Here is a 13,272-nt window from a genome sequence, read left to right as displayed (position 1 = left end):
TTTGCTCCCTTGAAACATCCGACTTTAACCGATTTCACAGAGCTCCAACCTTTCGGGGGAAATCCATCATTAATGTGCTCTCGATAATCTGTATTCTTTGCGAGGTGAAGAATGGGAGTTACTTCAAATTTGACCCCCCCCAAAAAAAGGGATAAAATTTTTTAAATTACTTCTTGTCCGATACAGTATACAGCTGACAAAAAAGAAAAATTAAACTGAAGTTTATCCAACGCTACTTTTTATTATTACAAAATGGAGAAGTAAACTGACGATTCACTACATTTCTGCAAGCCTCAAAGTATCATTCTTTTCCCCCAGGACCTGTCCTCGGCAAACACTGATCTAGCCTTAGCAGGAACTACCTTGGACAAAATAGCCTCTCTATCCAAAGGGTTCTACCCTCGAGCAGAAGTAAGCAATGCACACCATACTTTCATTGCCACCATGTCCAGTTTTAACACCCATTTGGTGCTGCGCGTGAACGAAAGAGGGCGCTGTGTGACCTAGTAACAGCTTCCCTTTTTGGCCGACACCATTGGCAGAGATTCACCCTTATCATAGATACCATGGAGTATCAAGTATGGAACCAAGGATTACTCCAAAGCATCCGAGGCACTGTGGCTGGCAAGCCTCAAGAAAATCCGAAACTGAACTGAATCGAACTCGGGCTGTAGAGGGAGAAGGTGAGGAAAGAACCGTTACGCCAACCTGACTCTTGCCACATCGGTTGACACCTGTCGTTTCTTTTTTTTTTTCCCCCAGCCTGTGGTTGCACAAGCCAAGACTGCTCTAAATTCTGTCACCACCTCAGTGTTGACACTTTCAGGAAACCTAGACTGTGCCACGTCCGGAGTCCATAAAGATTACATAACTTCGCTGCACTCGGTCTGCTATGATTCAGTGTAAGTCCATGTGTAGAGGCCAAGTGTCATAAGGAGGCTAGGTACGCAGCATTTGAATAGCAAGAAAGTGTTTCCCTCTGCTAATAGCCCAATTTCTTATAGTTTCCAACCAGAAATTATTGCCTAGCAAATTGATATGCTAAGCAAACATTTGCTGTGAATCAGTCAAAAGATGTATAGAATTCATGTCATTTTGGTTGGTAACCTGCATTTGTCAAAAAGAACTTTTCATCACTTACCAGATTTCAATGTTTTGCAGATCTATGAAACTGGCCCCACAGACCCCTTACTGTTGGTACTCGGTAATAGTTCCTTGAACGCGGCAAGGAACCATTGAAAAAAAAAAGTGAACAGCAATCCCTCTATAAAATTGGCCTCAAATTTTTCCTTCAGTGTGGAACAGGAGTTGTTAAAAGGAGCTGAAAAGCACAAGACTGAGTACATGTAGCTCACAGGTTGCTAGAAACTTTCTGAGAAAAGACGATAGAGGTGTTAAGTGTTAAAATTTGATGCAAAAGCTGCTTGATGAGTGAGAGTCTGCAAACTGACACGTCAAGATTACCTCACACAAGACATGACCTGATACTCCGTTTCTTGTCTCCATATCTAGGATTGGAATCACAATCATGTTGCTCAGTGCCATGCTAGCTGGTCTCCTGTTCACCCTCGTCATCCTGTGCACCATCAATCTGAATGGCAGACTGCCCAAAAGGTTGGTACCCTGCCTCTTACTGGATACATGACTTGAGGCAAAGCTTTAGAATCCTTTGAAAGTGAGCAACACGGTTGCATAACGTCGGTTGCATAACGTCGGATTTAATAAATGTCAATTTGATAAATAACAAAATTAAGTCAAGAGGGTTTGGGGGCACAATTATGGGGATGAGATGTTCCATAGCAACTGTGAATTTAGATGCGTCCAGTTAGATGGGTATTCTTGACCAGCGTAGCGTATCAATTTTGACAACTGTTAACCAATGAGATTCCCATCAGAAGCAATAAGGGGCTGTTTACGTTACATGTGAATATCAGTGAGGGAATGCTTAATCTGGCATGTTGAGGGAGCTGTTCATTCATCCTTTAATCTGATTCAGCGAACCGAGTGCAGGAGTAATTACATACCAAGGAAGTGTTGCACATAGACGGTGATCTAATTACACATTTCCTTTCGAGTGGGTATACACAGAGCCCACATTTTACTCTCGTTTCTGCTTTCTGTTATACCTCTTTGCTGAGTGCTTTCTTGTGAATGGAAGTATCTAGGGGCCGGAGTGGGAGTGGGAGTCCCACGGAAGGAGAAATATCTTTTGGTCGGGGCGATAAGACCAGCATGGTGCAGCAGACATAGGTGTATCCTTGAGGCACAGCTTTTCCTCAGAAGTTCTAGAACTGAAATTTCCTTCCTCGTTCCAAGTTGGGACCAAGGGAGAACAGCTCTCGGACACTTAAAGAGATCCCAGGGATGAACAGTTCATGAAAGAAAAAATGATTTCTGAAAAATGGCAGTTTGACCTAACCACGCCAGTTAGCTTTTAAGACGGTGGGTGGGCTCAATGGAAATCACTTGTAAATGCTGACACAGTCGCCCACATAGTATGCCTGCTTAGTCTGCCGGATGGATCAAATTGAGTTTAGAATACAATTTTGTTGCAAAAATTATGAAAAAAAAGTTCAAAATTATACTTCGTCCCTCATAGCTTGGTGCATCGTTCAATCTGTTGTTTTTTTGGCTTTGTAGAAAAATACCCTACGCGGTAGACCAGGAGGATCCCTTCTTGCCCCCGAATGACAACACTGCGACACTGGAACGTTACCGGAGGAACATGGATCCACCATCACCCAGGCAGGACAACCGTCCAGCGCCCTTGCCATCGGACCACCGCGCTAGACCCATTTCTCTCTCCAGCTCACTGCAGGGTTACAGGTACGGGCATCATTTTTCTCAGCGTCTTGGTCTGTGAATACGAAAATCTGGCTCGTCCTTTTTTTTTTTTTTTTTTTTGGCACTGTTCGGAGGGGGAGGCTGCAGGTCACCATAGTTGCCTAAAGTTGCCTCTTTCACTGTCTGCCCCGCTCTCCGGAAAGGGTAAACGTCAAAAAGAATGACACCAAGCAAACTTGTGGAAAATGGTTGTCTTTGTGAGCGAGATTATTTCTATAGACTTGGTTGAAGTCCATGAAAGCTTTCTGAAAGATGTCAGCAGTTGCCCTGTCAACTGTCTAAATGTTAGCTTTACTTGGTTCTTTCTTTGCTGCATTTATACTAATGAAATCAGTAAAGGTGCTTTTCCATTCAACCGAATTAAATTGTGCTGGGTTCTTGCCGTAATCAAGAATCCATGGCTAACACACAGATAATCTCCCTTTCTGTCCAAGTTGTATGTTATCATTTCAACTCTTCTTTTGCTGAAATCATACAAAATTAACCTGATGCCCTGTGAAACCTTTAACAAAGTAATTTAATCAGTTGACCAGTGTTTTTTGGGGCATATTCTACGAATGTTTCTTGACAAGGATGTTACTGTCATGCTTCAAAATCAAACATCTTTGGGTAATGTGCATTTCAATTAATGTCGTAGCAGCTTTCATCGATGTTTGTTTATCCAATTAGCGCTTGAACTGGAGACATATGGGTGTTGGGTTCCCTTCTTCTAATCAGCAGTGCAATTGCTATGACGAATGTCCTTCCTTCTTTCTAACCAGTCCAATAAATCAGACAAAGATTGGACAGATACTGATGAAACTAAGCTCTTCGGCTGTGCACTGCAGAAATCCCCCCGTTCTCCTTGCCTTTAGCTCTTAGGTACGGCAATTCACACTTCCTGAAAGTTACGCAAATCCGACTTCAAAACTTACAACTTTTCAGACCGCACTCTCCCAAACCGAGCGACGCGCCGAATCTTTTCAACTACCTCCAGCGGGAAGGGTAAGTCGGGTCCCCTGAAGCCTCTTCCCCCACCCCCCTGCTGGCTGCATCGCCCGCTGCTCTTATAATTACACATGGCACCCGACTAAATCTTTTGCACATCCTCTCACTCTTAAGGATTTAGCTATATGCTGAAAAGTGTAGTTTCCAAAAGATGTATTTGCATTGGGGAGATATTAATTTCTAGTTGTGGGCTTTGCCCCAAACACCAATGTGTATTCGTAATACTGTTGGCTTGTTGGCGTCCAAGAGCTTGCAAAATAAATTCACAAGCTTTGCACTCGGGGGGAAGTTGAACCCACAACCTCCTGCTTACTAGTGCAGACATCATATCCACTCAGTCAAGAAGCTTGCCGGCTGGTCGGTCAGAGTCACTGAGCACACAGAGTTATGAATATGCACGTACATGTACATCGGTGTCGGGGCAAAACCCATAGTTAAGAAGTAGTGTAGTGGCAGTTCGTGTGAATAGAGTTGTCACAATTTTGATTCCAAGCTCTATAAGCCGATGGCTAACCTTCTTTTGTGGATCTGTTTTTACCGTCTTAATGGCCTCTCCCTTGCTACATGCCTTCATGCTCATATTTCAGAAAAAAAAAAACTTCTGCAATGCAGTCATGCCCTTTGCCTGTTTACTAGCACCGCTAACCCTAATGCTTGCAGGGAACTCTGCCTGACAGATTTCTGTGCTTAGTAGGAATAAGCAGAGAACCAGTCTCAAGTGCTATACATGTACCTGGCCTTTTGGTTAGTAACCTACACGCATTTCTGCTAAGCATATATTTTCTTTGCCTAGTAAATCTGTTTATTAAATAAAAAATTAAAAAACCCTTGGGAGATATTGAATTGTAGAATATCTGCCAGAACCGTAGCCAGGATTTTGTCCATGTGGGAAGGGCCAGGGGCACCAGCAGAATGTGGGTGCGCAAAGGATGACCCTCAAAATTTGAGCCTAGGGGTGGGAATGGGGCTGTCGACCACTCTTGATGCAAGAAGATGATCTTTTTCCTACATGTTTATCACAATTCATTATGAAAGGGGATTAAAATTTAGTACTATCTTGTAAAGTTCACTCCTTTCATGTTTTATTACTGACAAACCTAATTTTGAAAAAAAAAACCACTTCCTAAGCAAGTGGTCAATCGCAGGTTTTTTGCAACTATATCTGTACCAAAGGCAGAGTTCTTAGCAGACCCAGGGAAGTCACGGGATTTTACAGTGAGGGCGGCTGTGAACCCTGAAAGTTATAGGCCCCACCTTTATTCTCTCTCACCAGCAGAGAAGTCGATAAATGAGCCCATTTTGCAAAGTTATAACACATTTTCACCCTCCACCTGCTCAGAATTTGAATCTTGTGAGTGTTCAAGGACTTTTAATCAGTGGCAATGCACTTTAGGGGGTACATGTACACTGCATACTTTTGTGATTGGCATTTTGCCTGTTTTATATTTTGACAGTTCTTTTTCTTACTAGAAATGTTTAGAAAAATGCATGTATATTAATGTAGGAATGCTTTTTTGTTGCTGCAGAGTTGAAGAGGATTCAGAACAAAACATAATGATTTGGAGTCCCTTTAACATTTGAATGATTTTGAGGCTGCAAACACTGATTGAGTTTACACCAATGCACTCACCTGCATTGTGTATCCATACGCTGCATGGCAAAATAGTGTCCATCACAGTCTGTGCCACACGCTTATCTTGTATGAATGTGCACGGCGGGATATTTTTGGTGAAAGTTCTCTCAAAGGCAAACAAAAGCCCGAATGTCCAAAATTTAAGGATTATTTGTCATGTTTGTTGAAACGAAGGAATTTTATTTTACTTCAACGATTTGAATCTTAAAAGAATGAGAAGTTGATGCAGATGCTACAAATGTGCAATGGTACTTTTGAGTGATTTAATTAAATCCAAAATGTTTCCAATTAATGTTGACAACTTGGCATGTGCTAAATAGCATTTTCAGTCGCATGAAGCATCATTGGTTCATCGAAAATGTTCCTTACATGTAATGAAGTCCCATTTTTACTGTGAAGTGTGGTTGGCCCCATGATTTATGCTTGGTTATCACCTGAAGCAATGGCACGCATAACTACAGGGCAAAACTGAAACAGAATATGTGTAAAAGGAAACATCGGCAAGAGCTGCCAGAATAATGCAGGCGATTCACAATGGTGTGCCACCAAGAGTTGGCCAATCACAATGTGCAAAATCTGTGGACCCAATGTGCATTTGGAAAGGGTCAACAAATTTCACGCGTTATGATTGGCCAACGCGTTGCAGACTCTTGTGGGCGCACTATTGTGAATCGTCCGTATTGTCACCCATTTTCAGTGTTTCCAAACATCAGGCTTCTGAGTTTGTGCTTTGCATTCAGGCTGGCTTTATCATTGACCCTTTGCAAACACAAGCTAGACATGAACATCAGCTGTTTGCATTTTGCCTGTGGGAATATCCTGCTTGGATTGAAACGTCAGGCCCTCTAACTTTCTCAACTGTGTAGATGCGATATTGGGAACTACATTTTGTAGAGCAGAATACACCTGTATGATTCGTTTACTTTGCCTTACCACAAAGTATGGTATTGTGTGCACAGGTTGCACATGATATATCACATTGTGGTGTACATGTAACTGATGACTTGGATGGTATGAGAGATGCCTTTTACATTGTTTTTTTCTTTCCTTTTAAATGTCTTGTTATTGGAGTTCGTCCATAAACTCTGACTACGCATGCCTTTTTTGACAGTAGTTGGGGAGCAATTTTCCCACCCACGTTGTTACAACCCATCAAACTGCATTGTAAGTTCAGTTTGCATGGGATGAATTTACTTCGCAGGTTATGAGTGGGAACCTAAGATTTGTTCATGTCAGTGTAAGGCAATTTTATACTGGTACATGTATCTCCATGCTCAGCTGCAGTAGCAAGACTGACAAAAATGGTTTCTCATAAAAATGCAATGGCCACAGTTACATTTAAACTAGTGCTAGTTCCAAGTTGTGCATTGAGCGGTTTGTTCTGTAGTTGAGGCCATTTATAAAACTTTCAAAAGCAACCAACCAAATTTTCTGCTAACCTGTCAGAGCTGACTTCCATCCTCCTCATCATGTTTCTGGCCCATTCCATCCCCCATTCATGGTACTTCAGAGAAGCACTATGGCACCACCTTCACCCAGTGTCTGTGCATTTCTCTCTGTCTATGTGTTAGCCATGAGCAGGGGCTCAGCAGCTCCAACCAGGCGTGGCCGGTGCCCCGACAGCAGGGGACCAGCAGTGGCTGGGGAGGAGCGACAGGGGCCGGGCCATCGACCTCCTCCAACCAACCACCTGTCCGTCACGAAGGCTACGATTCCCCTCCCCCTTCCGTAAGTACACGGTCCGTCCGTGTGATGTTCGTATACTGTTCACATGTTATTCACATGTTGTTAGCATGTCGACATGATGTCCATGTATATGTGTAATGAGCTGGGTGTTCACATGTCGTTCTGGTGTTGTTTTCCAAATGTGCCACATATGGCCTCATGTTCTCATGACGACCACACGGTGCCTACATTTTCATCATATCTTGTTCATGTTCTCCTAAGTTCCAGTCCTCATCAGTCACACAGTGTGTTGCTGTGTAGCAATTGTCAGGAAGGTTTTGAATGTCGGATACTTTTGTAAATACCATTTTTGATCACATTTACAGTATACTCTCGCAATGAGCCGTGACAACCAGCGGCGTAACGCAGAGAACGGCCAACATCAGCAACAAGCTCGTCTCAGCTCGGGCAGCATTGTCTAACCTACCAGGGCCCATCACGAAACTCTCTGAGCTCCTTTGTCACCCCAAACTTCAAGAAACAATCACCTGCCCAATCATGCCTGCAGCAATCAGCACGTCTCACCTTAAGGAGCTGTGTATTAATATGGTATACCTTGTGACATGCACAGAGGATGCAGCCATAATTTGATGAAAATCAGAATCAGTACACCCCTCATCGGTTGAAAAGAGCCACGTTGGTCGGAAGTGTTCGTTTTGCTGGTAGCGATGCGACCGTAACGCTTGCATTTCGTAGTCATTAGGGAACCATCAAAGTGCAGTTTCGACCAAAGGAGCCTCCGTTGCTAGGGAATTTCTCAATTTTTTGTTCCAGCTTGGGGCTCATAGGTCTTTTTCTGCAGTGTCTTGAGGCTGAATCCGAAGAGCTTGACCCCCAGAATATGCAGAACCTTGAAGCTATTTTTTGAAGCTCTTTCTAGATTCTTTGTCACTCACTGAAAGACATACAGTTCTTGCCTTGAGTTTGATCAGTGAGTGGAGAATTGGGCGAGATGGAAAGCTGTGATGAAATCTGCTGTTTTATAGCAGTTTTAAAAACTATTTTAGAACATGATTGTGAAAAGTTTTTGAACGCAATTCGGGGTCTTTTCACGTGGTCTTGAAAGGTTAAACTTTTTATACGATACTTTTTGAGTAACATTGACACTCAAAAGTATGGCATGGATATACTTTTTGAGTCAGGCTGTAGATATTTTTAACCCACGCATAATTCTCTGCTATAATTCTGATCAGACCTATTTTACTCTGCTCCGCAAAACGTGACAGACGATACAGAAGTGCCTGTACATTGCAAAGGGATATCGATGAAGAAATGGCAACTGTGTGTCAAGAAAAACAGGTGCCTGTGGTGTGGGAAAACTAGATGTGAGGTTATTGCTAAATGTGCCTATAATGTTATTCCTGGGGATACGTTTGGCAACAATTCAAGAATATAAGGACCTTCATACAGATACATGTAAGTTGCCGTGATCCAAAAGCCTAGACCCAAGGCCCATATGTACTTGCTAGCATCGGTGTCGTGGGGTGGGGGTGCTTGCTGTTCCCTGAAAAATCAACTAAGGAAAATAAAAAAGGGGAAATAGAAAAGCAAAAGAAACGGGAAGAAATGAGGAAAAGTCATGAATATCACCAAGTTGGTTGGAAAAACCCTTTCACCGGGAACAGTTTTTCAGTTTGCTGCTGATGAATCTATTTTTTCTCCCCCCGACAAAAAATTCCCGGCGACGCCTGTGCATGCCGGATACTTTTCCCTAATATCTGCTCAATAGTACACGTGTACCTCTTGACCAGTGACAAACAGTCTAAGGCAGCAAATGGAGCCGATATCTGTACAAGGCACGCCCCCAAGGCACCCACGATAAACCGTTTCTTGTTACTGTTTCAAGCCAGATGGGCAAGACCAGTCAGGCGCACCACCATGTTGTGTTATCACGGGGAGGGAGGACATTGGTAAATAAGAAAATGTCCTCTCTTAAACGTATGTGTATATATAGATTTTTTTAGCCCTTGTAGAATTATACGTTCATCACTGCTCCCTTTACAGGGTACGGGGATCGGCTAATCCCTTGTATAGAATTTTGTGCAGGATGTACAGACATGGCAAAGCATCGTGGGTCGCTTGCAGCCCTGCTTCAGGCATGTACATGTACATCCATCATGCAAGTGTACCTGGAAGTGACGACTTCAAACTCCCTCCCTCCAATGAGGCTCGAGGAAATTGCATCGTGCACTCTTTAAAAACCCCAACCATCTTTGTGTATTTCAGGGTGGTGAAGCAAGTGAAGCCCTTTTCAGAAAGTTCCATCGAAGCATTTGAAGGGCACAGAACACCTCCACCATGTTTGAAAGCAGTGCCTTGACAATTGAAGGCCTACAGAAATAATTGACAGTCAGTTTTATACCTGATTGAACCATTCAATAGTAACAGCCTTACATAAAGGAACAGAACTTATGTTATTATTTTTAAATGGACAAGATGTCACACATTGTTCTCACGTGTTGAAATCTGGATATTTGCGTTCACATTTTTATGCACTTTTTTACAAAAAGCCTCTATGATATGGTATGCCAATATTGTTGTAACACATCTTGTAACAAAATCTAATACTTTTTAATGCTTTGCATTTTCTTTTCATCTGTGTTGTTTTTTTTAGATATCCCTGAATTGTTCAGTGGGGGAACTTTTTGCCCCCAAATATATGCTGTGTAAATATTGTAAAATCTTATTCATGTGGTATTGGCATACTTCATGTAAATGTAATGAACAAACAAAACAAAAGTATCTTGTGCAGCAATTGCTGACATCAATACCAGTGGGTTGTTCATCTGGTCATATCAAGTCGATTTTGTCTCAAATGTACAACGATTAAATATTTAAATGATAATTTCACTTATCTTAATGTGGTCGGTCGATCCTTTGTAGTTGGGTTTATTAAACTTATTTGACATATACGGTTTTTTTTTTTCATTTAAATGCGAATGAGAAATAATGCCAACTAAATGTCCACTGGGATGGATTCTGTAAGAAGCCGAGGAAGCAATCTGTAAGATATTTGCAAATTAGACCATCAGTCTTGATGGTAGGGAAAGCATATTTTAATTTAAACGAGTTTAAGAAATTAGGGTTTAAATTTGGTGCAAATATGACTGATTTTGTAGTGCTGCATTCATGTTACTATATTTACATAGATTGATTGTCTTAACTGGTATTGCCTTTTACCTGAAAGTTGTTGCCATGGCGCAGGATGTATGTTGTGCTTCTGTTTCCTCCACTTTTGCCAATGTGTGTGTGACTATGGTACTATAATAAGACATTGATATTTTCTTTCACACGTTTCACAGTAGAAAAATGCTTGGCTTCCACAACTTGTTAAAAATTAAAGATAATGTATGACAAAGATTTTTAACAAATAACTAATGACATTAGTAGAAAAAAGGCTTTTGGTAAACATGTCAAAAGTTTTAAAGAAACTCACGTTGCATTTGAAATTTGAGATACATGTATTTATAACATAAGCATTTCCTTGACTGTCAAAGTTTTAGGATAAACTCTTGAAAGAGGTTTCAAAATTATACTTATTTTACGAAAAAAAACGTGGAGTTTTAGCATAGAATATACCGGTACACATATATTAAAAACACTATCGGAATTTTTATAGATTCAAATCTTGTTTTTTTGCATTGACATACGTCAAATAATGCGATTCAGATTTTGTTGAAATTGAAATGGTTAAGCCTTTGGTAGTGTTACCATGTCATTGAATTCAACTTCCAGTTGGCCGTGTCACTCCAAAATCAAGGCATACATAGAGTTTTATTGGTGCACCTAAAAAATGGTTATGTCTTGCCAGACTCTGTGTCACAATTTTTACTAAATTGGTTATTTTTTTAAAAATAAACTTATAATGTAGAGAGAGCAATTACACATTGTTAATGTTATGCACTTGAAGGTATTAAATAATACGGTTAATTTGTTATGCGAAAGTGTAGCCTGTAATTAAGCAAAAGTTTAACATCTTGTTGCATAATTTCAAGTCATTTTAAAAATGTTATCTGCACATTCCGATGTCTTCATATCAATTAATGTCAAGGGCTGTCCAAAATTCTCTTCTTTTTTCCCCATGGGACTACACAGATTTATCCATTTCATTACAGATCCTCCATTTCAGCTGTGAATAAGCTTCACCGGGTTTGAATTTAGGGACTCCTAGAGATTAATTAATCAGTTTGGATTCGGTATTGTTTGTAGCCATGCAAGTCTCCTTGGACATGCATGTGGCTGCTCCTCAACCCTCACCTTGTGTCATAGAAATCTAAATTATTTTGTCTTTCATATGTCACCGGCTCTAAAAAAATGGGTAGTAAGTCGGCAGATTCAGGTTATCAGTTTTTGATATGGCTGGATTGAGTACATCAGAAGCAACAATTTGATTTATGAATGGCCCCTGTAGTGCACTGCGTTCTGGAGATATTTAGACATTTGTATATCCACATTTTCGGATTCAATAAAAGCACTTTTTGAGAAAAAGCTCAGAAAGTGTAGCACTTGGAAACACAATGCTATGCAAGATTTCCTACTGAATGATCAATTTTTCATCTTTATTCATCAGTATCCATGTTTGTAGTCAAAAATTCTGGAAACATAAATGTTATACAAGTTAATAGAGGAAAAACAAAAAAATCACATTTTTGAAAACATTTTGCCCATTCCAAATAGAACAGTCCATAACATATTTTGGAATTGCGCGACTTATTACCCTTTTTTGCAGAGCGGGTCACATATATTTATCTCTGTAATCTTTAGTTTAGCTAGTTTAATTCCATTCTTGCTATTCAGTTAGATTTTATAAGACTAATCCCAGGAGATGCCTTAACTGTGGTGACACTGCACTCACACACGCATTCTTAAGCTTGGGCGGAGCATGCATTTGGCAAATTACGACACCCTATCGGTCGGAGAGGCACGTAATGCGTACCAACTCCCCATGAGTGTTGTGCCACCACAGTAATGGCTTTCAAGTCTGGTTGCCGGTTTACACAATAGAGGCAGAATGTACAAAAACAGAAACCTGACTTTTTGTTGTAGGTATTACAACTAAACGAGAAATGTCTCTCGAAGACCCAAACACCACCGAGCATTACGAACACATAATGTTTGTGCTACTGTACACTCATCCTAAATGTGTGAAAACAGTTTGGCGTCCATTTGACTTGAGACTGAGGCCGTGTCCGAAACGGGCTTCCAGAGCTACGGCTAGGTCAATTTCTAATGGAGTGAAGACCTAGACCTAGCTCTAGACAAGAGATTCGGATGCAGCCTGAGTGATGTGTGATGGACCTGACTACAACACAGCAAGTGAACATTATTCTGCTGCAAGGGGGTCACCCCCAAGAACTATCTGCAAATCAAAGGCCATCCTTCAAAACCTTGTTCTATAACAGAAAAAAGGGACCAAGAATGGGTCACTTTTCAGTGCAGCAGTGAAAGAGGTCCTGGGGAAAACAGGACAAAACTGGAGTTTCCCCTTTAGTACATGGTCCCAAGAATGCAGGAGTGAAATCACAGAATGATTGAGGACTTGGAATCAATCCCTCAGAAATTTCAATATACTCCCCCCCCCGATACGGTGCACAAGTTGCTGGAACCTACAAAGTTGGGTACATTCTTGTTATTGACATCAAGTGGCATGTTTGTATATAATCTTAATGCTTAACTTTTTTTCTGATGATTAAGTCTTTCACTACGAGCAAACAGAAGAGCATGCAGGTTACATTTCAGAACACTTTTTAGGTTTTAAGTGCAAGTCGAGCAGTTTTGATGTTAATTTTTGAACATTTAAAGGGATTTAAAGGAAAAGGGTACAGGCAAAGTACCATAATAAAGCTATGGAAATTGACGCTATACATAATTCTATACTGTGCTGTAATTTCTATACGAGTTTTGAGTGGTTCAGAATCGTTCCGAATAGGTGACAAGCATACTGTCCAAAACGTTGAGTACCCGGTCACCGTGACCGGTTCTTTTCAGAACCCCACATACGCAAAAAGAGATATATCCATTGTGCTACTGCAAACCTATCTAATTTACTTATCTGCTAATTCAAGCGAGAATTTTTGGCCAGC

At 41.0% G+C, this 13,272-nt stretch overlaps 1 protein-coding gene across 2 annotated transcripts in view; it reads left to right on the top strand.

Moving 5' to 3' along the window:
- Positions 1-13,058, top strand: part of LOC110980255 (protein tweety homolog 2-like) — a 39,404-nt gene extending 26,346 nt beyond the window's left edge. Inside the window, exons 9-15 of one of the 2 annotated variants that reach the window (XM_022236770.2) lie at positions 319-411; positions 763-902; positions 1,513-1,614; positions 2,641-2,826; positions 3,769-3,828; positions 7,036-7,192; positions 7,516-13,058. In XM_022236770.2, the coding sequence (XP_022092462.2) occupies positions 319-411; positions 763-902; positions 1,513-1,614; positions 2,641-2,826; positions 3,769-3,828; positions 7,036-7,192; positions 7,516-7,611 (834 nt within the window). In that variant the 3' untranslated portion in view covers positions 7,612-13,058. The remainder of the gene's footprint in view (positions 1-318; positions 412-762; positions 903-1,512; positions 1,615-2,640; positions 2,827-3,768; positions 3,829-7,035; positions 7,193-7,515) is intronic. The other variant, XM_022236771.2, reaches the window with a different exon arrangement.
- The last annotated feature ends 214 nt before the right edge of the window (positions 13,059-13,272 follow it).

Source organism: Acanthaster planci, linkage group LG07 (genome assembly GCF_054643075.1).
Source record: "Acanthaster planci isolate LZ-2023a linkage group LG07, COTS_SCS, whole genome shotgun sequence".
In the NCBI taxonomy this organism is placed as follows: Eukaryota; Metazoa; Echinodermata; class Asteroidea; order Valvatida; family Acanthasteridae; genus Acanthaster; species Acanthaster planci.
The sequence above is the reverse complement of the archived record's forward strand: the minus strand, read 5'-3'. Positions and strand labels throughout refer to the sequence as shown.